The 22,944-nt window shown below is 42.3% G+C and overlaps 1 protein-coding gene across 1 annotated transcript in view; it reads left to right on the top strand.

The window, feature by feature from the left end:
* Positions 1-17,206, top strand: part of ARHGEF26 (Rho guanine nucleotide exchange factor (GEF) 26) — a 139,072-nt gene extending 121,866 nt beyond the window's left edge. Inside the window, exons 12-14 of the mRNA XM_010844750.1 lie at positions 11,639-11,706; positions 12,894-12,998; positions 15,083-17,206. Of these exons, the coding sequence (XP_010843052.1) occupies positions 11,639-11,706; positions 12,894-12,998; positions 15,083-15,225 (316 nt within the window). The 3' untranslated portion in view covers positions 15,226-17,206. The remainder of the gene's footprint in view (positions 1-11,638; positions 11,707-12,893; positions 12,999-15,082) is intronic.
* Positions 17,207-22,944: the final 5,738 nt, after the last annotated feature.

Raw genomic sequence — 22,944 nt, 5'->3', positions numbered from 1 at the left:
TTCACTCAGACTCACGTCCATCGAGTCAGTGATGCCATCCAGCCGTCTCATCCTCTGTCGTCCCATTCTCCTCCTGCCCCCAATCCCTCCCAGCATCAGGGTCTTTTCCAATGAATCAACTCTTCGCATGAGGTGGCCAAAGTACTGGAGTTTCAGCTTTAGCATCATTCCTTCCAAAGAAATCGCAGAGCTGATCTCCTTCAGAATGGACTGGTTGGATCTCCTTGCAGTCCAAGGGACTCTCAAGAGTCTTCTCCAACACCACAGTTCAAAAGCATCAATTCTTCGGCGCTCAGCCTTCTTCACAGTCCAACTCTCACATCCATACATGACCACAGGAAAAACCATAGCATCATAGGCAGGTATTATGTTGGGTCAGAGGTTGAAGCCTTGGAGGGAAAGAAGGTCCCTAATCCTTGGTTCTCTGGGGTTCCTATACTCTCTCCTACTTGGCTCTTACATGGTGTGATGAAAATGAATCAGGGTGAATAACAACCCTAAGACTGTAACAAAATCTTAATGAAAGAATTCTTCTTAAATATTCTTAATATATAAGAATTCGTAAGCTAAGGGGGCTTAATTGTCAAGTCTACCCTCTTCTTAAATTCTTCTTAAATATTCTTCTAAGAATATTTAACAGGGACCCTGGTTTGTTAGAGATACAAGAAAAGAAAAAGGAGGGGAAAAGCTATCCACGTGAAATGATGAATGATCATTTCATGTTTTGGGCACTAGAAGTAACTTTTCAAAGGGTAAAGAAAACCAAGAGGGGCAGGGTATAGAAAGCTATTTGAGATTTAAAAACAGCAGAAAGGGAGTATTCCAAATGCCCTTCTCAAGCTGACAGAGGGAATGAGTAAGAAAAGGAGTGCCATCCCCTGTGTTTGTTTATAAAACAAAGAAATGCCTCTTCCTCAGGCCCCAGAATTCTTCCAGGAAAGGGCTGGAAAGCCCTGCCGCATTCCAAGGATGCTCCTCTGTGTTTGCACATCTGGGGAGGGCACCTTTGGTGGGTGTGGTGCTTACTGGGCTGTGCAGGTGACCAGCAGGGGGACACACCTAAGGCCAGGGCTGAGGCATTTCTTGAAGGCATTTCTTCAACTCTTAAAAATGATTAAACTCCAGGAGTTGGTGATGGACAGGGAGGCCTGGCGTGCTGCGATTCATGGGGTCACAAAGAGTCGGACATGACTGAGCGACTGAACTGAACTGAACTGACTGAATATCATATATGAAACGAACCGCCAGTCCAGGTTCGATGCATGATACAGGATGCTTGGGGCTGGTGCACTGAGACGACCCAGAGGGATGGTACGGGGAGGGAGGAGGGAGGGGGGTTCAGGATGGGGAACACGTGTACACCCGTGGCAGATTCATGTTGATGTATGGCAAAACCAACACAATATTGTAAAGTAATTAACCTTCAATTAAAATAAATAAATTTATATTAAAAAAGATGATTAAATCCCTTAGCGTGTAAAGACAGACCTAGATCTCCTCTGTTTGGGGGAAGCCTCTCTCAAAAAAGAGAATTTAGTATGTCTGAACTTTAGATCTTAAAGAACTTTAAGGATGAAAATAAGTCTTAAACACTTCAGAGATGACTGCTTGTCCAGACATTCTAAAGAATTATTCAGAAATGAAGACATTCGGTTGTCATTTTTAATAAGGGAGAAAGTGTTGGTTTCGCTTATGTTTTCTTTTTCTCTGTGTTTATAAGGATTGTTTATTCTTTATTCAGATCTTGCCAACATATCAACAGATCTTTTCCTGACTGTCTCATCCATAATTTATGTAATCTCTGCTGCTGGTTTCTGAGATTATTCCAAGAGAGTAGGCAGTAAGGCGGCACGTCCAGTTTTTATACCAAGGCTCAGTCCTTTCCTGGGACTTTCTGTACCCATGTTCCACCCTTTTTCTTGCCGTGGACTGAATGGATGTTCATTTCCTCAACCAGAAATTCTCAGAATATCTAGTTGTGTCACCCATAAACCCTTGGGTATGACTCAATATTTGTAGCTCTTTAATTAATAGCAAGAGAACATTCCAGAAGATGTGAACGGGTAGCTCTCTCCTTGGGTATGGAAGGATGACTCGCTCATTCTCCCCTGATCCCAACTCAGTTACAGTTGCAAAGTAAAAATCTGGACAAATACTTTGGTGCTGAAAAAAAACAGGACAGTCAAAATGCACTTTTTTTGTTGTTTTCAAATCAGCTGTTTAAAATCCTGGCAAGCTGTCATATGCTGTATTTGGAAATGTGCAGGTTGACACTGGGCTACATGGTTTTGAACAGTCAGAGTTTTGGTTTTGTAGAATGTTTTCCTTGCATCTAAGGTTTGCAAAAGGTATAGGTGAGAATGTTTTTTAGCTTTTATATGTGGTTAAAATAGTCCATTAGCAATCTAGTTGAGAAAACAAGGTTTTTATCACCACCCTGGCCTTGATTAATTGCAGAATTTCAGATCAATTATTTACATTCTTTGGCTATTCTTTGGTTTGAAAAAGAATGAGGTCTGTACCTAAATATTTACCTTCTTTGAAAAACCGTTCTTAGTAGAGGCCACCTGGGAATAGGAAGCAGCAATAGGAAGGGGGCGGCTCTTTGGCACAGGGACAGTTCGGCTGTCATAAGACAGTGGAATTGTGCAAGAAGATTAATAGCTTTGATTACACAAAGAATGCAGAAAAGCTCACTGAAAGGAAGTGGGGCAAACACTTGGCAAGCATCTGGGATGGGCCAGACACTAAGCCAGCCAAAGAGCATGAAGAAGGGAGCTGTGGGTGTCTCTCGAGGATGGTGCTTCAGAGTTTTGAAGCACGTAATAAGTAAGATGACATATAAGTAAGACAGCATCTTGGTTTCTTCGGGATCATTGTTATGTCTGTTCTGGCAAAATTAAGAAGAGCCCCCTGTTTGGCTCTCCAGAGCATCTTTAGACAATATGTAGTGACCCTCATTATAAGCCTGATGTCCAGCTCCCTTGGCTTTTTCCCCAGATATCAGATGAGATTCCAAAAGGTGAAGTGAATTGCCTGAAATCACACAGGAAATGGGTTGCCGACAAAGATGCGACTCGACCTTGACCTTTCTGATTCTAGCCTTCTAATAACGTTAAGCTTCTTCCTGAGAGCTGCCAGCCAGGAGACTATCCCACTCCCACCTGGCCTTATTCTGGACCTGAAGGGGAGACTCCAGGAAGCCAGTTGCCATCAAATGTGAAAAACTACTAAAATGTGCAGTGTGTAAGTCCACAGACTCAAAAAATGAAAAGGTCTGCGGTAAATTTAGGGCATCATGTGATTTGAAATATTTTATAAGGCTGAATAGATGCTGCACCCCCCAGGTTATTTTCCACTTAAAAACTTCCTTTTCTGTTCCTTTGCCCACTTTTCCCACTTCCTGGAATACCCTTCTTGGAACTCCTCAAGTTACCAGATGTCTCGGTCCTTGGGCTCGCTCCCGGTGCCAGGTCTTTCCTCTGCAGGGAGCCCCTCAGCGCTGCTCCTGAGAGCACCGAGCGGCCTTGTTCCCGAGAATTCCAAGCGCTTGCTGCAGGCGCCATGCTTGTTGGTTCATTTTTCCCCTTCAGTCCCATCTCGCCCGCCCTCTGCTCTCCCACTCCTGACCACGCCCCCTGCCCCCAACCGAGGTCTCTGGGACCCTAGTGCTCAGGCTCAGTAGTTGCGGCGCACGGTCTTAGTTGCTCCGCAGCACGTGTGGTCTCCCCAGACTGGGGATCAAACCCATGTCTTCTGCATTGGCAGGTGGATTCTCTACCACTGAGCTACCAGGGAAGCCCTCTTCACCTAATATTAAAAATAAGTGGAAAAAAAAAAGTGCAGTGGCAACAGTAAAGTCAGGCAGTGTGTTCTGGAGTGAGTGTTAGGTGCTAGGGTGGAGAATATCCTCCAAATTAGATGGCGCAGAAAGACGTCTCCGGGGACATTTGAACTGAGCCCTGAGGGATGAAGGTGAATACCTGTGGGAAAGGGCATGGCCAGAATGGTCCATGCAGAGGGCACAGCATGTCCCAACTGCCATGAAACTTGGCCTGAACGTAGTGAAAGTGACTAGATCAGAGTAAGTCAGGGGAGAGTGGGTAGTTGACACACTGGGAGCCTGGAGCATTCCAGCAGAGCTATTCCAGTAGGCTCTGTGGGCTGCCAGTCCTCAAACTGTTCCTGGCCTGGCCTGAGGGAAACAGTTAAAAACATACAGCAATTTGACATTTCTGCAGTATCAGAGTGTGTGATTATTTCAACAGCAACCCATTTTCATTGTATTTGAGAACAGTTGGTCCACACTGAATTGGAACAGGGGTGGGGGTCTTGGGGTGGTGAAGACCAGTTCACCCCAGATATTTCGAGAAGCACTGGTTTAGAATTGCATAAGCTGGAGAGGCAGGTGTGGAGGCAGGAGATTCATGGGGGAGAGCAGTTAGGGTCCTATTATATGAGTCAAATGGCAGCATGGACTGTAGTCTGTGAGAGGAGATGGAAACATACTGTGGAGGCAGAGGCAACAGGGCCAGCTTCAGGACTGGATGAGTTGGGGCAGCCGGGAGGGAAAGAGGAACCGATGATGCTTTGGTTTGAGCAGCTGATGCCCTATACTGAGTTACTCCTTAACCATCTTCAGTATGGTGTCTTCCTCTGCTGCCCGGTTGAGGGCACTGCATCAGAAGATGAGCAATGGTTTCCTGGGGACCACCCCCAGCAGCCCAGATTTCCTTTTTCTTTACTTCTAATGCCATTTCGTTAGCCATCCAGCTCTCTTATGCTGACCCTTCTTTTTTGAATTTTTCTCAACCTGTTATCTGTGCACTCTCATTTTTTCCCCACATGTAACCTTTCCTCTCCACTTCCCCTTCAGAAATGCAGCCTTTCTGAAACTGGTCATCACTGGTACCTTCTGCTTCCCCTAACATGCCCGTTTCTTTAATTTCACATTATCCAGTTGGGAGACGTGGTACCATTTCTGATGCTTCTAGGTCTGAACAGATCCATCCTGGACTGGTTCTTCTTGAATGAAAGTGTATTGCATCTTCCTACATGTTTCCATCCCACCACCTCCCCCCGGGACAACCGCATATCCTTTACCTTTTGAGGCATCCTCAGAGCCTCTAACTCTTCTCTCCGCTTCTGCATGGTTTTACTACTAATGCCCACACTCGGCTTATTTTGTCTTTTTCTCACTCGGTACATAGCAGGTTCCCAATGAGTATTTTTTGGAATTGCCCCACAATTAATCTAATTCATTTTTCTATATCCAAGCCAAGGTGGACTTGCAACCAAGTGCAGGGAAATACTGCTTCTCTCTCAATCTCTATTCACTGGGATTTTGTTGTTGTTAGTTTTGTGCTGCTAGAGCAAGTGTTATCTAAATTCCACCTGTTTTGCAACATTTGTTCTCAGGGATGTGGTTAAACCATTTTAAGGATGTACCTCTAAGCCATACTGTTATATCTGTTTGCTTTTTAAAGATCTTAAGTCACTGTATTATTAATGAGACAATAGTCTGTGGAAAACACAGAAGCTGACCCTTGATAAAAGGACGAGGGCAGAATGGTTTCCTACTGTCGCTTCTCCCCCTGGCCTTTCAAGAGGAATGTTGGAGCCCGGGAGCCCCCTTTGTCTGCCTTCATTAAAAGGAAGCCCAGACAGCTGCAGCTGGCATGGAGTGAGGCTGTGGCAAGTGGTGTCCTTGGCTTCCTGTGTTCTCAGTGGAATTTGGATGGCATTTGGGTCCAGCCTGTGCAGGACATGTTTAGTAATGAACACAAACTTTTATCTTCTATTTTGCTATAAGATATAATCACCTTAAGCTGTAATCAGAGGTCCTTCTCAAAATTTGTCTCACAAGATGAACTAGATGCCTAATGGATGTGGTTAGTCCTGTCAGCCATTCAGACAGCCCACTCCTGGGCCTCCTGATAAAGGGGCATTGTTTGCAGGCAGTCTTTTGCTCTCTTCCTGCTTCTGTTAATGACTTAATTAACAGGAAGTAAATAGGATGGAATAAAACTGTAAATAGTGTGTCTAACCTACTCTTCACCCTTTAAGAAAAATCCAGAGATGACACTTTGTATGGGAAAAATTTATTTTAGGTTGTAGTATTTTTTGAATCTACGTCTAATAATCTTTTACATTTGTAGGTGCCCATCAGGATACTTAATCTTTCGTGATTCCTCATCATTAATATCCGGGAAAACGAGAGCAGGTGATGGCGTTGGCCTTTTTTTTTTTTTTTTAAAGGAAACAGGTAGTTGACCCACTTCAAGTTAACTCTAGGATGTATGGACCAGACTAGGTTTCACGAGCTGTTTGATAGGACAAACAAGAAACAATTGATTTAACTATATGACATGTCACAGAATATGAATTTTACAACTCTTAGTGAGCTAGGGGAACTACTTTGCTTTGGTTAGAGTTTTTAAAATAAGTTGAGCTGGTACAGCTTTATAAGGCTTTGTTGCACAGCATTCATGAAAATGTTTTCTGCCCTGCGGGTTTTCTTTGGATCACATATTGAATTCATCTCGTTGAACTGAATGTGTGAGAGAATGAACAGAAACAGCGGTCTGCATGGTCACCTTAGGAAGGCTCAGGGGACTTTTTCTCCAAAGGCCATGGGTACAGGAGTTTCAAAAGGAACCATAAGTAAATTTGCAGGCTGTGAAAAGGAGCACAAAAGGGGTCTGGTCAAATGCCATTTTAAAAGGGATAAAGGAAGGTCAAACAGCAGCTGAAGTCTCTGGGCTTCTATTGAAAAACCAGGACGACCCCCTCCAGTAGTGAAGCCCTCCATGGGCACATTCATTCCCTTCTATCTCATCCACACTCCTGCCTGTTTCAGTCTGCTTTCCACTTTCTCAGGATGTATCAGTCTTTTTCTAGCAGATGCCTGATATTCAATGAAAGTCCAGCTTGGCTATGTCTTTGACCTTTGTGCAATTAAGTTTAAACCTGTGCATAATCATATAAGGGACAGGTCAAGGTGCTACGATGGCTGACTCCTGAGTGGGGAACTGGAGGTGCATCATTTCACGCATGTAGAGAGAAAGGACTGCGTTTCCAGATATCTGTGTCAAAGGGGTCTCTCCTCAGCTCAGTCCCCTTTCTCTCCTGGTCAGATGGGTTTTACAGAGAAGGCGCCATCCCAGCACAATGCAGGATGCGTTGGATTCTGTGTGTGTGTCTTTTGCTCTGATCCCTCATTGATGGCTGTGAAGAGCAAGAGACCCCGTACTACTCACTTAGCAACCCCTGCCTACCACAGGGCTCCTGCAAAGGCAAGGACTTGGTGAATGCCGGTTGAAAGGAGGAGTCAGAAGTGCCTTAAAAGTTGACCTGCCTCGGGTCTCCATTAGTGGCATTGACTGTCGATTCTGGCACTTTGTTTGGGCAGAGGGAAATCTCAATGAACTAGGTTTGGTGTGGACTGTTAATTTGTGTTGTCTCATTGTCCCTAGAGAAAATAGCTGTCTGCTTCTGAGCCCTGGACCTGATATCTAAATTTAATAATGGGTATGTCTACACCCAAGGTTTTCTTGTTCTTAGAATTCCATTTTACGTGGAGCAAGTCTCCTCCCTGCTTTAGAGATGCAGTGCTTTCCGCCTCATAACAGGCGGGAGCTCCTTGGCACAGTCTGTGGAAGCCCCGGGTAATGTCGTGCGGTTTTGATGGCATCTCAGAGGGGGTGGGGCTGATCCCATTGAAGCCCTTTCAAGAAGCGGCTCCTTTCAGCAAGGCAACAAGGAGTGTCTTGTTCTGTGCCCTGGAGTCCCTGTGAGGGGCCGCTGTGTCTAAAGGATGCCATTAGCATCCAGGCAGTATGCCACAGGAGCGAGATTTCATCTGGACTTCTGGAAGCTGGCTGCGGGGTGAGGCTGCTGCTGAGACCAGTCACTCAGGGCCAGAGAAGGTCCACGCTGAGGACTGCAGACGGCAGTAAGGGCCATGTGAAGATGCTGTGGTGAGCTGGACAGGTTTGGATATGGCGTGTGGAGACACAGATGGATCGTTTCAGGTTACGCTTGGCAAACAGCGCTTCCATCCTTAAGATACTGTTTAGTTTTCAATTGCCTTTGTACTTTAGAAATTCTCATTGAGCTTGAATTAAAAAAAATCCCTTACCTAACAAAGGGATTATATGGAGAGAGGAAGTGCTTTACTGGCTCCTTATAAAACCTCCTTAAAGCCCTGGGCCTGTATTAGAGAGAGATGAAGTTCTTAAAAGCAAGGCTGTGTCACGAGTTTCTATATGAACTTTGCATATTACTACTTGACACAGCAGCTCAACCAGGGATTGGCCTCATTTTTTTCTTTTAAGTAAGTCTGTCTTTCAGGAAATTGCAGTTTCTATCCTTCCTGCCTCCCTGGTTATTTTGTGAGCACTTGCTAAGGAGTGCCACCTCTTTGATCCCTGGCTGCCTGGCTTACAGTCTGACTTTACCACTTAGCAGTTTTACTATGAGCAGGTGCTTAACATTCCAGACTTCAGCTTCATCCTCTGAAAAAAAAAATGGTAATAATTTTCAAAACTGTTCTAAAGATGAGATGGTACTCACTAAATACAAAAAAGCACCATACCTGGCATATACACAATCCCTTATACTATTTACAGGATCCAGTTCCTGTCCTGGAGGAGTCTATGGCCCAGTTGGAGAAACAGATAAGCCCATAAAAGATGGGGTCAGTGTGCAATGCGTAGTAACAATTTAGCAGAGGTCAGTGTTTACTAGTTCCTGTTATGTGCAGGCAGATACACAAATAAGGTGCTTGCCTTCAGGAAGTATGTACCTGCCCAGCAGTGTGACAGAGCTATGTGGAGGGGGGCCTGGGGACAGCATTACCAGAACGAGATGACGTCAGAAATGTGGTTCATGCTTCAGAGGAGGCCGACCTGGAGGAGATGAGCCTTGTGTTTTCAATATTGGGTGAATGTTTTGAACAAAAGAAGCCAGATATATCAAAGTGGACAACAATATAGGATTCCATTTTCATAAAGTTCAAAATAAGCAAAACTTGTCTGTGTGATGGAAATCAGAACAGCAGTTACCTTTGCGGGAGTTCATTGATTGGAAAAGAACAGAAAGGAACCTCCTGGTAGGTCTGTGTCTTGATCTGGGGGTGTGAGTACATGGTTGTACCTAAGTAATACTTACAGATCTGTATACACTTAATAGTGCAGTTTTTTATGCATGTTCTTCAATAATATGATCTTGTTTAGTCCAGTGCTTTTGTGACTACATGGACGGTAGCCTGCCAGGCACCTCTGTCCATGGGATTTTCCAGGCAATACTGGAAGGGGTTGCCATTTCCTTCTCCAGGGGATCTTCCCGACCCAGGGAACAAACCTGCGTCTCCTGCATTGGCAGGTGGATTCTTTATCACTGAGCCACCACAGGGAACTAAGTAGTGATAATGAGCAGACACAGATTGGTTAAAAATAGAGGAAAGGTCACACTCAAGATTGAGAAGAATAGGAAAGGTATGGAACAGCATGTCAAATTCCCAACTATAACAAGTTGGTCTGGATGGAAGGATGGATACATGTCAGAGAATAAAGATGGAATGACAGAACCATCTTTCACGTCCAGGCTGTTAAGGCATCCTTATGGTAGTTCTCATTAGTTTTCTGAGGAACCTCCATAGAGGCTGTACCAACTTGCATTTCCACCAACAGTGTATGAGGGGTTCCCTTTTCTCCATACTCTCTCCAGCATTTGTGATTTGTAGACTTTTTAATGATGGCCATTCTAACTGGTGTGAAGTGATACGTCATTGTAGTTTTGATTTGCATTTCTCTAATAGTTAGTGAGGCTATCTTTTTATGTGCCTAGTCGTTCAGTCATGTCTGATTCTTTGCGACCCCATGGACTGTAGCCTGCCAGGCTCCTCTGTCCATAGGATTTTCCAGACAAGGATACTGGAGTGGGTTGCCACTTCCTTCTCCAAGGGATCTTCCCAACCCAGGAATCAAACCTGGGTCTCCTGCACTGTAGGCAGACTCTTTACTGTCTGAGCCACCAGGGGAGCCCTGATAATTAGTGAGGTTGAACATCTTTTCATATGCCTACTGGTCACCTGTACATCTTCCTTGGAGAAGTGTCTAGGTCTTCTGCCCATTTTTTGATTGGGTTTTTCTTAACTGAGTTGTATGAAAGTGAGAAAGTTAGTTGTTGAGTCCTACTCTGTGACCCCTTGCACTCTAACCCACTAGGCTCCTCTGTCCATGGGATTCTCCAGGCAAGAGTACTGAAGTAGGTAGCCATTCCCTTATTCCAGGGGATCTTCCCGAGCCAGGGATCGATTTTCTAGACCCAGGGATTGAACCCATCTCCTTCATTGCTCTTCACTCTCTTGAGTCACCAAGGAAGCCCTATGAGCTGTATGAGCTGTTTGTATATTTTGGAGATTAAGCCCGTGTTGGTCCCATCATTTGCAAGTATTTTCTCCCAGTCCATAGGTTATTTTTTCATTTTGTTTATGGTTTTCTTTTCTGTATAAAACCTTGTTAAGTTTTATTAGGTCCCATCTGGTTATTTTTTATTATTATAAGGCATCCCTTTCTTAATCCCTTACTTAGGTAGAGTATAGTAGTAGAAACTGACCTTGGTTTGGGTCACTTACCTTGGAACTTCTGTTTAGTCTTCTCATCCTTTGAACAGGCTTTTGGGAAACTTAAAGGAAATAATGTATCTCAAGTGGTATGTCTGACAAATGCTTCCTAAAAGATTTTAAAGTGTATATGTTTGTGTGGTTTATTTAATCACAGTCCTAATATTTGACTGTCCAAATCAGAAACTTGGGGTTACTGTATTACAGAGTAATGTTTGCTCATCTTAAACTTTTGATCTTTTAGTTAAATAATTATTGTTTCATATAATTATAGCGTAATATAAAAAAATCTTTTTTTTAAACCTTAAAAAATTTCTTTTGTCTGTAATCACTAAATCACTTTAAGCATCTGAGAACAGAGAATTTCTAGTTCACTAAGGCTTACATTTGGCAATGTTTGTTGTAGGAGGACAGAACAACTTTAAATATGTCAGTTTTCCAGTTTTCTCATTTATTTGGAAATGTGTGAGTGTGCAGGGAAAAGAGAGGAGGGAGTGGCAAGAGATAGATTTACTAGGATTTTTTTTTTCATGAAATTTTATTTTGAAATGTTAAATGTCAGATTGTGAGTGTACAGAGTATCTTTTTGCGATTATTAGTGTAATCAGCTATTTGTTAACAAGATGATCCCCTAGTGAAGGAAATGGCAACCCACTGCAGTATTTTCACCTGGAAAATCCCATGGACAGGCGAGCCCGGCAGGCTCCAGTTTGTGGGGTCACAAAAGATTCAGACACAACTTAGCAACTAAACAACAACAACAAACCGTCATATGAGAAATTCCACTTAATAACAAGACAGAGTCATTCAGAATCTCTTGACAATGACTTGTTTGGGGCTTATTTACATTTTCCAGATTATCATTTTAAAATTGGTTTTGAAGACCAGTGCTTACCTTTCTAGAGAATCTCTGCCCTGTTTTGGGGGAAAGAAGCCTTTACATTCTAGAATATACCTCATTCTGTATCTAAGCACTGTCGAATCTCTAAACTGGATGTTCCCTGCGTTTAGGAGTGAGCGAGCCCGTTGGATAACCGCCCTGGGACACAGCAGTGGGAAGCAGCCTCCAGATCGGACCTGTAAGTACCCGGAGGGCTGACAATCTGAAACAGAGAGAGCTCTGCCCCCTGCTGGTTGCTGGGTTGTTAGTGGTTAAATTCCACACTACCCGCTTTTAAGTTCCAAGGTTTCCTTCTTGCTGCCCCACATCAGCACTGGGTGCACCCCGCTTTGGAAGACAAGGGGACAAATTCCAACCTCAAGTGCAGTTCTTTGCTCTATAAATGTGGCACATCATTGCATAGCCTTCCTGAGTCTCTTAAATCACCTGCAAGTTAGGTGCATCATTTATATAATATGATAGAATAAAGTTAAATGTACTTTGACCGCCTTGCTTATACTATCAAGCTCCTCCATTTCTAGTTTGTTAATGGGCAGTAGTAGCATATTTAAACCTTCTCCATACTAAAGTGTACTTTCAACCTTAAGGTAAATCACTTTACCCTTCCTTTTGACTTTTTGTTATTAAATAATATTAAAAATGTTTTAATTTTCTAGGGAGCTAGGAACTGACACAGTGAAGGGTAGTGCCACGTGCTAAGCATTCTGCTTTGACGTTATGCTGCTCTGGATGATTCTAGCTGGAAGGGCAAATTCAAAGAACTGGGGCAACAAAACTGGATCTCCTGGAGCACTCACAAATCACAGCTTAAAGTCAAAGCTTTAGTGACTGGCTTGAAATTTCTCTGGAATCAAGTTTTATATTAAAAAACAAAGTAAGAACTCAGGTCAGCCAGGACCAAATCACTGAAGTAAAAGTTTGTCTGTTAGGATCTAACGTTTGGCTGGAACTTCTTTTATTTCTACACTTCTCTGGCAGTTCACAGGTGCTTCTAGGTGGGCTGGGGCAGCACCCTGGGTGAGAACCAGGAGAACTGCATAGATTTTGGATTTTATCCTCAGCTGCATGGCCTTGGCACATACCCAATCTGTCTTGCCTCAGTTTCCCCCGTGGCTGTTTCTAGTTGTATTGTGTGATGTATCTAATGACTTATCAAGGCTATTTTTGAGGGGATTCATGTATCATAAAAGGCCTCTCTTGATTCTGAGCCTCTAACTGAAGCTCTGGGCCGAGTAAGGGAGTTCCTAGAAACTCATTTCTGCTTCTTTTTGGAGCCTACCTTTTTTCTATCCATGCTGGCTGAGTAAATGCAAATTACTGATTTGTCCCTGTTTCATTTCTCATTATGTCCTCTTTCCCCCTCAGCACTGACCCAAGTGGAAATCATTCGATCATTTACTGCCAAGCAGCCAGATGAACTCTCTCTGCAGGTGGCGGATGTGGTCCTTATTTATCAGCGTGTTAGCGATGGTGAGTGGGAGTGCTTCAGTGGGGTGGTGGTGGTCCGGCATTCAGGGTCTCATTTTATTGTCAATGCTTATGTTCCCTAACCTTTGGTTTTCTCCTATGCACCTTTCTCTCCTTTATCTACACATTACTGTTTCTAAATGTTTTTTAATAGGCTGCAGTTACATGGCTGTTAGTCAAAAGGAACCATGAAAGGTTTCCTTCCTTCCTGGTCCCCCAGTGACCTAGTTCTCAGCTCCAGAGTTTCCTCCTTCCTCATTTAAGTCAGATGGGGGACAAGATGGTACAGTCGAAGGACTCTAAGGTCACCTCCTCTCCTGAGCACACAAAAATCACAACTGGTAAACAGCCATCAATAAAAAGACTGGAACCTACCAAAAAAAGATACTGTATATCCAAAGACAAAGAAGAAGAAACCCAACAAGATCAAGGGGTGCACTTACGATACAAGCAAATCTCACATGCCCTCCGCCCAGGTGGGCAATCCACAAACTGGAGAACAATTATATTACAAGAGTTCTCCCACAGGAGTGAGTGCTGAGCCCCACTTCAAGCTCCTCACCTGGGGGTCTGACATCAGGAGGAGTAGCCCCCAGAGATTTGGCTTCAAAAACCAGTGGGAGTGTAGGCTCTCCACAGGTCGGGGGGAAGTAAGACTTCACTCTTGGAGGACATACACAAGGTCATGTGTAAGCAGAACCCAGGGCAAAAGCAGTGACTCCACAGGAATTTACATCAGACCTACCTGTGGGTCTTGGAGGTTCTCCTGAGGAAACAGGAGTCAGCTGTGGCTCACTGTCTGGACAGACACTGGTGGCAGGCATACCGGGTTATGTTCAACCACATGATAATCCTGGTGCCTGACATACTGGCTTATTAGTACCAAGACCTGGTTCTACCCAACATCCCAGAGGCTCCAGTAATGGGAAGCCTCAGGCCAGCCAATCAACAGAGCAGGAACACAGCCACAGACATAAGCAGACAGGCTCCCTAAAGAATTCCTGAACCCACAGCCACCTGTAGACACAACCCATAACATGACCCTGCTGATTGGCCATGTTAACTTGGCCCACCAGAGAGCCAAGACCCAGGTCCACCTACCAGTGGGAAGGCACCAGCTAGCCTCTGGCCCTTGGGTGATGTGAGTGAGTGGAGTGTACTGTTGAGACATACAGGACATCCCCTGTAGAGCGCCACTTCTCCAAGTTTGAGAAACACAACTAACCTTCCAAATATACAAAAAAAAACACACAGAAGTGTAGACAAAATGAGATGGCGCAGGAATATGTTTCAGACAAGGGAACAAGATAAAACCTCAGAAAAGCAACTTAACTGATGTGGAGATCAGCAATCTACTCAAGAAAGAATTCTGAGTAATGATCATAAAGATGACCCAAGAATATGGGAAAGAACAGATGCACAGAGAAGTTACAGAGTTTTAAAAAGTTATAAAAGATAACAACCAGAGTGGGAGGATACAATAACTGAAGTGAAAAACATACCTAGAAGGAATCAACAGGAGAATAAATGAGGCAGAAGAATGGATAAGTGAGTTGGAATACACAGTAGTGGAAATCACTGCCATGGAACAGAATAAAGGAATGAAAACAAATCAGGACAGTTCGAGACTTCTGAGATAACCAACCTTTAAGGGAAAAAAAGAATCTGAAAAAAATATATATATATATATATATAACTGAATCACTTTGCTGTACATCTAAAACTAACAAAACACTGTAAATCAGCTATACTTCAATAAAAAAATAAAGTAAAAAAAATTACTTTCTCGCTACCCATAGCATCAACATTCCTTTCTTCAACCCAGCCCAAGCTCCTAAACTCTCCCAACCAGCTGACTTCAGGGCCTCTGATCATGTCCTGCCTTTCATCATGACATGCCATTGATCCCCTCTTGAAAGGTTTCCCTCTGTTCCACCTCTCTCCTCACCTTGCGTCATCTGTGGTACCCAACCTGGGGCAGAATGCTGGCTCTGAAATTTGCCCCTATGCTCCTCCCTTGGAGCCAAACACAATCAAGATTCCTCCAAATACTTGGTGTCCCCTGAGACCTCTGCTCTTTTTTGCAGGCTGGTATGAAGGGGAAAGACTTCGAGATGGAGAACGGGGCTGGTTTCCTATGGAATGTGCTAAGGAGATAACGTGCCAAGCTACAATTGATAAGAATGTGGAGAGAATGGGACGTTTGCTGGGACTGGAGACCAACGTGTAGCCTTTCCGAGGGTATTCTGCCACTGCGAGATTTGCACTACATCATGGTGGGCTGGTTGGTTCAGAGCTGGTTTTGATGTTAATTTTAACATAGCCTAGTTAAGAATGGAAACACTTGCCTTTAAGTTTGCCAGGTGGTTCTGTTCTCTCAGGAGAACAGCTACTGGACATGGTTAGTCCGCAAAGCTCAGTCTGTGCACAGCAATCCTTTTGCAAACCTCTTTAGGTTAACAGAATAGCTGAGCAGTTCACTTCAGGGATCAGGCTGCCTCAGCGACTCCTCATTGTATCATGTCCTGACATAAAAAGAAAATATATGTAAGATGTTGCATCCTCATTTTCTCTATCTTCATTTAACCAAGAATGTATATTAGCTCTCTTTAAACATCTCCTTCACATGGTTCTTCCAGTATTACCAAGGTTTTATGTCTTTAAGAAATGCCCAGTTTTGTAACTATTTTTCCTGACTTTTATATTTTAGATCTGATAGATTTCAAAAGGAACTGCTAGAGTTCTGAAGGTGAGCCCAGCCTTTCTAAACCTCTTCTCAGAAAAGGGAAATTGACACTTGAATTTTTGTCACCCCTTTCCTCATTGGAAGGGAAGGAGCCTTAGAAGATTTTTTTTTCTAACTCTGGTCTTAGGTAAATATATTCTAATAAAACATAGGCTACTCTAACAACATAGAATTTAGATGCCTCACGTACGTGAGAAAATCTTGAATATAGGACAAGGGTCCTGCTTTTTAAAAACAGACTCAACTGAGCTGATTAGATGACGTGAGGCCGCTTTGCCTTCAATAACATGAAGTTTTGGACAGTTCCTACTCCTATTTGCAGAAGGAAATTGGCTGAAACATGCTTTAACCATTTCAAAGAAGGTAAAATTGGACCTTAAAAGGTATCAAGAAGCCAGCATGGTACTTAATTACAACATAACATTTTGACCTTAATGGGAACTCATTTTATTTGCACTAAAGGCCTTGCTTGCTGAAGTCTCTTAACTCTTATCTGTAGAACTTTATTTCTTCCACTAGTACAAGGAGAGAGAAGAGTTCTTATAATTGAATGTTATCATAAAGAGGGAATGGAGGGTTTGGAAGAGTGAGGGGGAGGAATGATTTTTTTTATGGGCAGCTACTTTCCACCCCTACTCCATTCTCTTCCACAGAGGGCCTGGCAAAGGGAACACCCTTCAAGGACTCAGGTCCTGTCTGCCATGTCCCCAGCTGCTGTCTGCCAACCAGTTTACCTGTGTGAGTGACTGCAGAAGCCCAGTGCCGGAGGCGAGCGAGCCTGGCTCACCTGCTTTGTGTCCTGTCACTGCAGCAGTTGAGCCCGTGGTGGGGTGGCACCTGTGGCTGCGTCACCCCGGACCACTGTCCTTTATCAGTGGAACATTTCTGGGTATAGATATTCCAGGTCCTGAGCAACTTGAGGTCTGGGCAAGTCTGTCAGTGGAGAGTAGCCATGGACTCAGCTAGTGAGGTTTCAGGGTTGGTAAAACACCACAGACTTTTTGGAGGAGAGGCTAAAAAAAATTTAACTAATGGGTCATTTTCACAGAAGGAAAGTAAATGTGTGGCTTTGCAAAGAGACCAGTTCTATTATTTTTTGCTTATACCCTATTAAAACTAAAAATTAGCAACTGTATGGATCCTGTATCAGTATGAGATGTTGAACAGTTCTGGAAATATGTGCATAAGTCAAAGCCTATTTAGCAAGCGGGTTAATACTGTTTATTAGATAAAACATTGTTTTATAGCAGGTATTAACACATTCACAATGTTTCAGTTCAACTGTAAGTGACACAGTATTGTTTTTCACACCCAGTTCAGTTTCTATGTATAGCTTCTCTGAATTGTACAATGACTTCTTTCAGTGACCTGTGGAGAACAAAAATATTTTTTGTCCCAGTGAAATGAGACTGCTTGTACACTTTTGGCAAAAATGTGAGTTTATAAAGATTTTGTATATACTTGTTCTTTCGTGCTGATGTGATTTAATTTACTGTAGGACATGTTCATTTTAGTACATTTAAGTTTGCTGCATTTTGAGCTAAATCAGACTTCTACTCAAAAGGTATCTGTAGCTAGTATGAAAGCTGTCTGTCTGATCTTTTTTGGGTACATGTGGGCCTCAGTTGCTCTAAAACGCTGGGGCATTTTTAAGAACTGGGCCATCCTATTTCTTAAGAGTTTCCACAAAACCTCATGACTGAATAGCTTATCTCAAATCATTTAGTTATTAACCCTTGGAATAAACACCTTATTGTTCACTTTGGCCACCCAGTATCTGAACCTTTGTACTTGGGACATTTTACCCCTTTGTGAATCTTGGTGGAAGACAAAGAATGACTATTATTTCCACAAACTCAGTGGCTTAAAATAACATTCCTTTATGGTTTCTCAGTTCTAACGTAAGAAGTTTAGGATGGCTTGGCTGAATTCTCTGCATTTAGTCTCGTAAGACGGGAATCACAGCGGTGGCCTGACTGCTTTGCAGCTCCTACCCATTACTTGCCGAGTTCCATTCCTTGTGATTGCTGTGTGGAGCCCGTTTCCTTGCTGGCTGCTGGAGGGAGGGCAGGTGGGCCAGTGCTCACCGCTTCCAGGGACTAGACTGCCTTGCCGTGTGGCTCTTTCTACCTTCAAGGCAGCAGTGGCATGTTCAGTCCTTCTCACACGTGGAATCTCTCTCATCTTATGCTACCAGCTGGAGAAAACTTTTTTAAAACTCATGTTATTAGACCCTCAGAAAAATCTCCCTTATGAACTCAAATTCAGCTGATTTGGGACCTTAATTAGATCTGCGTAATTATTTGGCCATGCAGTAAACCTAATTGGAGATGTCAACACCTAGGAAGCAGAGATCATGGGGCTTGTCTTAGGATTCTGTCTGCAACACTCCTTACAACACCTTAAAATGCTAGTTTTCCAGCAGTCTTTGCAGCTAAAACAGAGCTGTGTGATAGGAGCTATAAAGGCATCTCTGTTGCATTTTCACTCAGGTAGTGACAGACGAGGGAAGCAGAGCGATACGGAGTATCATCTCTGGAGTAGCAAGATGCACCTTCCTCTTTAGCCCATCCTCCGTGCGCTAAGTAACACAGGCCACAGTACCTACCACCGCTTCCTTTTTGTGGGTGTGGTCCCCAAAGGGCTTACTCTGGAGAGGAAACTCAAGAATCTCAAGCTTCACTTTTTGGGATTATGGCATACCAAGGTCCTTCAGAGGAAACAAAACCTCATTCTGAAGAAAGCTACCATCATCTTAGTTCTCAATTATTTCCAAAAAACAAATTCTCAAATGAAAGTTTAAGCAAAAAAAAAACAACCTCAGAGGAGCCTAGCAGGCTACAACATAGGGTAGCGAAAAGTTGGACATGATTGAGCATGCTTAAACATGGAGATAAAGCCAAACTTCAAAAAGCAATAAATAAATAAAACCACAAGAAGTGACACAAAAAAAAGGAAAAACTAGAAATTATGGAAGTAGGTTTAATGTCAGATTTGACAGTTAAAAGCTATTGGAGAACTGGAAGAGAGGCTAGAAGAAACCCACAGGGAAGCATGGAGAGGACAGGTGGTGAGTGCAAAGATTTACCTGGAGTCTCAGAGGAGAGGAGAAAGAGGGGCTTTGGCAAGGGGGTGGGTCTTGGCAATTTTGTTCTTAACAAAGGATGCTGGCTGTGTCCAGAAAGGGGACATGCCTTTGGCTGAGACGACTTCCTTCAGCCAAGGACAATTCCTGTACATGGCTGATGAGCAAAAGCTGTTGGTTGCTGGCAGTTCCTGACGGAGGTTTGGGCAGAACATGGTAACATTCACTACCTGTGGCTATGTCAAGATACAACCATCTGTAAAATAAAACGTATGACTAGGGATACAGCCTACATAAAGTTTCATTTAGCCAGGAAGATATTATGTAACAATTTTAAATATATTTTCTTCCACTGATATGTTGGGAGAAGGAAAAGGCAACCCACTCCGGTATTCTTGCCTGGAGAAACTCATGGACAGAGGAGCCTGGCGGGCTACAGTCCATGGGGTCGCAGAGTCGGACACGACTGAAGTGACTTAGCATGCAATGATATGTTCTCAACATAAGTAAAAGCAAAAATATAACTTAAGTCCAAAGTCACAGCTTGAGACTTTAACATAGCTGTCTCATTTGATGTGAAAAATAAAAAGTATAAAAAATAGATAAAAATCAATGAAAGTGTATAAGATGGAAATAATATAATAGGCTTTTCTAGGACATGCTGGAACAATTTCAGCACATACATTAATGCACAGGTAGAATATTTAAATTTGACTATTTCCTGAATTGTAAGACAAGTTTCAACAAATTTTAAAGGACTGAAGTTATACAGAATGGTTTCTGATTATAAAATAGTTAAATTGGAAATCAGTAACAAAAATTAAGAACTATCCATTTATTTGGAAACTTTTTAAGATGTAAAAGTGTAAAACTCCTAAAAAATAATACAGGGGAAAGTCAGGGTGATTTTGGGTTTGGAGATGACTTCTTAAACACCAAAGACATGATCAATGAAAGAAAAAACTGGTAAGGTGAATTTCATTAAAAGGAGAATGAAAAAACAATCCACAGAAAAAATCTTGAAAAAAATCTGGGTAAAGGATTAGCATCTGAAGTATACAAAGGACTCTTAAAACTAAATAATTAGAAAACCCAATTAAAAATGGGCAAAAATATGGAAAACTCAAAGATATATAGATAGCAAATGAGCATATGAAAAAGATGTTCAAGATCATATATTATTATGCAACTACAATATTAAAATGAGAGAATGACTAAAATTCTGACAATACCAAATACAGGTGAGGACTCGGGGCATTCACTGCTGGTGGGAATGCAAAAGCCAATGGGAGACAGTTTGGCAGTTTCTTAGAGGGCTAAACACTTACCATACGATGCAGCAATCACATTCCGTGATACTTAACCAAATGAGTTGAAAACTATGTCCGCAGAAATATCTACACAAAAATTATCTCAGCATTATTTATAATGGCCAAAGTTGGAAGCAACCAAGATAATCTTCAATAGATGAACAGATAAACTGTGGTACATCCAGACAATGGGATATTAACCAGCAATAAATGTGCTAGCAAGCCATAAAGATATGAAAGGACCTTAAATGCTTATTAGTAAGGAAGAGTTGCCAATGTGAAAAAGCTATACATTAAATGACTCCAAGTATGTAACATTTTCAAAAAGGCAAAACCATGGAGACAATAAAAGGATCCATGAGAGCTAGGGGTTCAGGGAGAAGAAAGGAGGATAAAGTGGAGCACAGAGGACTTTTTTCAGGGTAGTGAAAGTATTCTGCATGGTTAAGTCATGGTGAATATATGTCATCATACATTTGTTCAAATATACAATACCGAGAATGAGCCCTAATGGAAACCATGGATTTTAGTTAATAATGCATTAATGTTGGCTCATCCATTGTAACAAATGTACTAAAATGCTAATAATAGGGGAAGTTAAAAGGGAGTAAAAGTATACAGTTTGATCAGTTTTCCTGTAAACCTTAGATTTCTCTAAAAAATATAGTCCTTAAACAGTTCCTCCTTCAATGCAGGGGACCTGGGTTTGATCCCTGGGTTGGGAAGACCCCCCCCTGGAGAAGGGAAAGGCTACCCACTCCAGTATTCTGGCCTGGAGAATTTCATGAACAGTATAGTCCCTGGGGTCACAAAGAGTTGGACACAACTGAGCTACCTTCACGAACAGTTCGTTTGGGAAAACTAAATATTTAGGAAAAACTAAAGCAATACATGTATACTATAATCATGTGCTCAGTTGTGTCCAACTCTTTGCAACCCTACAGACTGTGGCCCACCAGGCTCCTCTGCCCATGGGATTTTCCTAGCAAGAATACTGGAGTGGGTTGCCATTTTCTCCTCCAGCTGATCTTCCTGACCCAGAGATCGAACCCGTTATCACCTGCATTGCAGAGGGATTTTTTTTTTTAAACTGCTGAGCCACTTGGGAAGTCCACTGTAATCCACAGAGCAAGCAAAAACTTTACAGAGATATGCTGATAAACAACAGACAAGGTAAAGTGGAATACTAAATAAACTGTCAGGTAATTAACCATAGGAAGGCAAGAAAAAGCAAAAAGAGGAACGAAGAGAGAACCAAAAAACAAAATGGCACACAGAAAATCTAAGTGATATAAATATATTAATTAAAAGGGAGATACTGACAGATTTTAAAAGTGACCTAACTATATGCTGTCAACTTTTGGAAACAGTTCAAATGCAATTATAACAGTAAGTATAGAGTAAATGAATGGAAAAAAGGTAGTATCAAGCAAATGCCAATCAAAAGAAATCTGGAGGGGCTACACTAGAACATAAAGCAGAGCAAATTACCAGGAACAAAGAATACTACCTAACAATAAAAGGGTCATTCTGTGAAAAAGATGTAACCCCAAGTGTGTAAGTACCAAATACTGGAGCTTCAAAATACATGATCAAAAACTAACAGAACTCAAGGGAGAAAACAGACAAATCCACAGTACAGTGGGTAATGGTATAGAACTGAACGACATCAAGGAATGAGACCTAACTGACATCAACTTAGGGAACACTCCACCCAGAAACAGGAGGTTATACTTTCTTTTCATGCGGATATATAACATTCACCAAGATAGATCACACTCTGGGGAATAAACTTGACAAATTTAAAAGAATTGAAATCAGGGTTTCCCTGGTGCCTGAGAGGTAAAGAATCCATCTGCCAGTGCAGCAGAGTTCAATCCCACATGCCACAGAGCAACTAAGCCTGGCAGCTGCAACTACTGAAGCCTGCTCACCCTAGAGCTCAAATTTCACAAGAGAAGGCTGTGCACTGCAATCAGAGAGCAGCCCCACCTCCTGCAACTAGAGGAAAGCCCACGCAGCAAGACCCACCACCGTCAAAAATAAAATTATTTAAAAAAAATAATTAAAAGAACTGTTTTCCAACTACCATAGAAGAACCAAACTAGAAATTAACAGAAATGTCACAGAGAAATCTTTAATCACTTGAAAATTAAACAGCACACTCAATCTGTTAAGAGGGAAATATATTGAGGACATAAAAAATATACTGATTGAATGGCACGAGACATTGAAACATGTATGTTGGGGCTAAAGCAGTGTTTTAGAAAGGGACTTATGGCACTAAACACTTAAATCTAAGCTGCCACCTCAAGAAATTAGAAATAAAAAAAAATGTAAACACAAGCAGAAGGAAGGAAAAAAGGATATAGAAATCATATATATATATAGAAATCAATGAAAGTGAAAATAGAAAATCAGTGAAACAAATAGCTAGTTCTTTGAAAAGACGAGTACAATTGATACACCTTTTAGCAAGCTGACGAAAAAAGAGACTGTCAATGTCAGGAATGGAAGACCACATATTGTTGTAGATTTGACAGATATTGGTAAGAAGATACTCAACTTCACATATATTCCACAACATTGACAAAGTGGGCCAGTTCATTGAAAACCACAAACTACCAAAACTCTAAGCAGTCTTAAAGGTTGGTTCTGCAGTGCTTCTGCATCAGCTGTCTTCGTTCACGCCCATCTCTTACCCAAATAAGAACAGTTTTGTCTTATGCCCTGTTCTTTTCCTCACGGTGGATGTGCAACCTCTTGACATCATGACCTCTAAACCTGGTGTTTCTCTCCCACAGAAGG

This window comes from Bison bison, unplaced genomic scaffold (assembly GCF_000754665.1).
Source record: "Bison bison bison isolate TAMUID 2011002044 unplaced genomic scaffold, Bison_UMD1.0 scf7180017864207, whole genome shotgun sequence".
Lineage (NCBI taxonomy): Eukaryota > Metazoa > Chordata > Mammalia > Artiodactyla > Bovidae > Bison > Bison bison.
The sequence above is the reverse complement of the archived record's forward strand: the minus strand, read 5'-3'. Positions and strand labels throughout refer to the sequence as shown.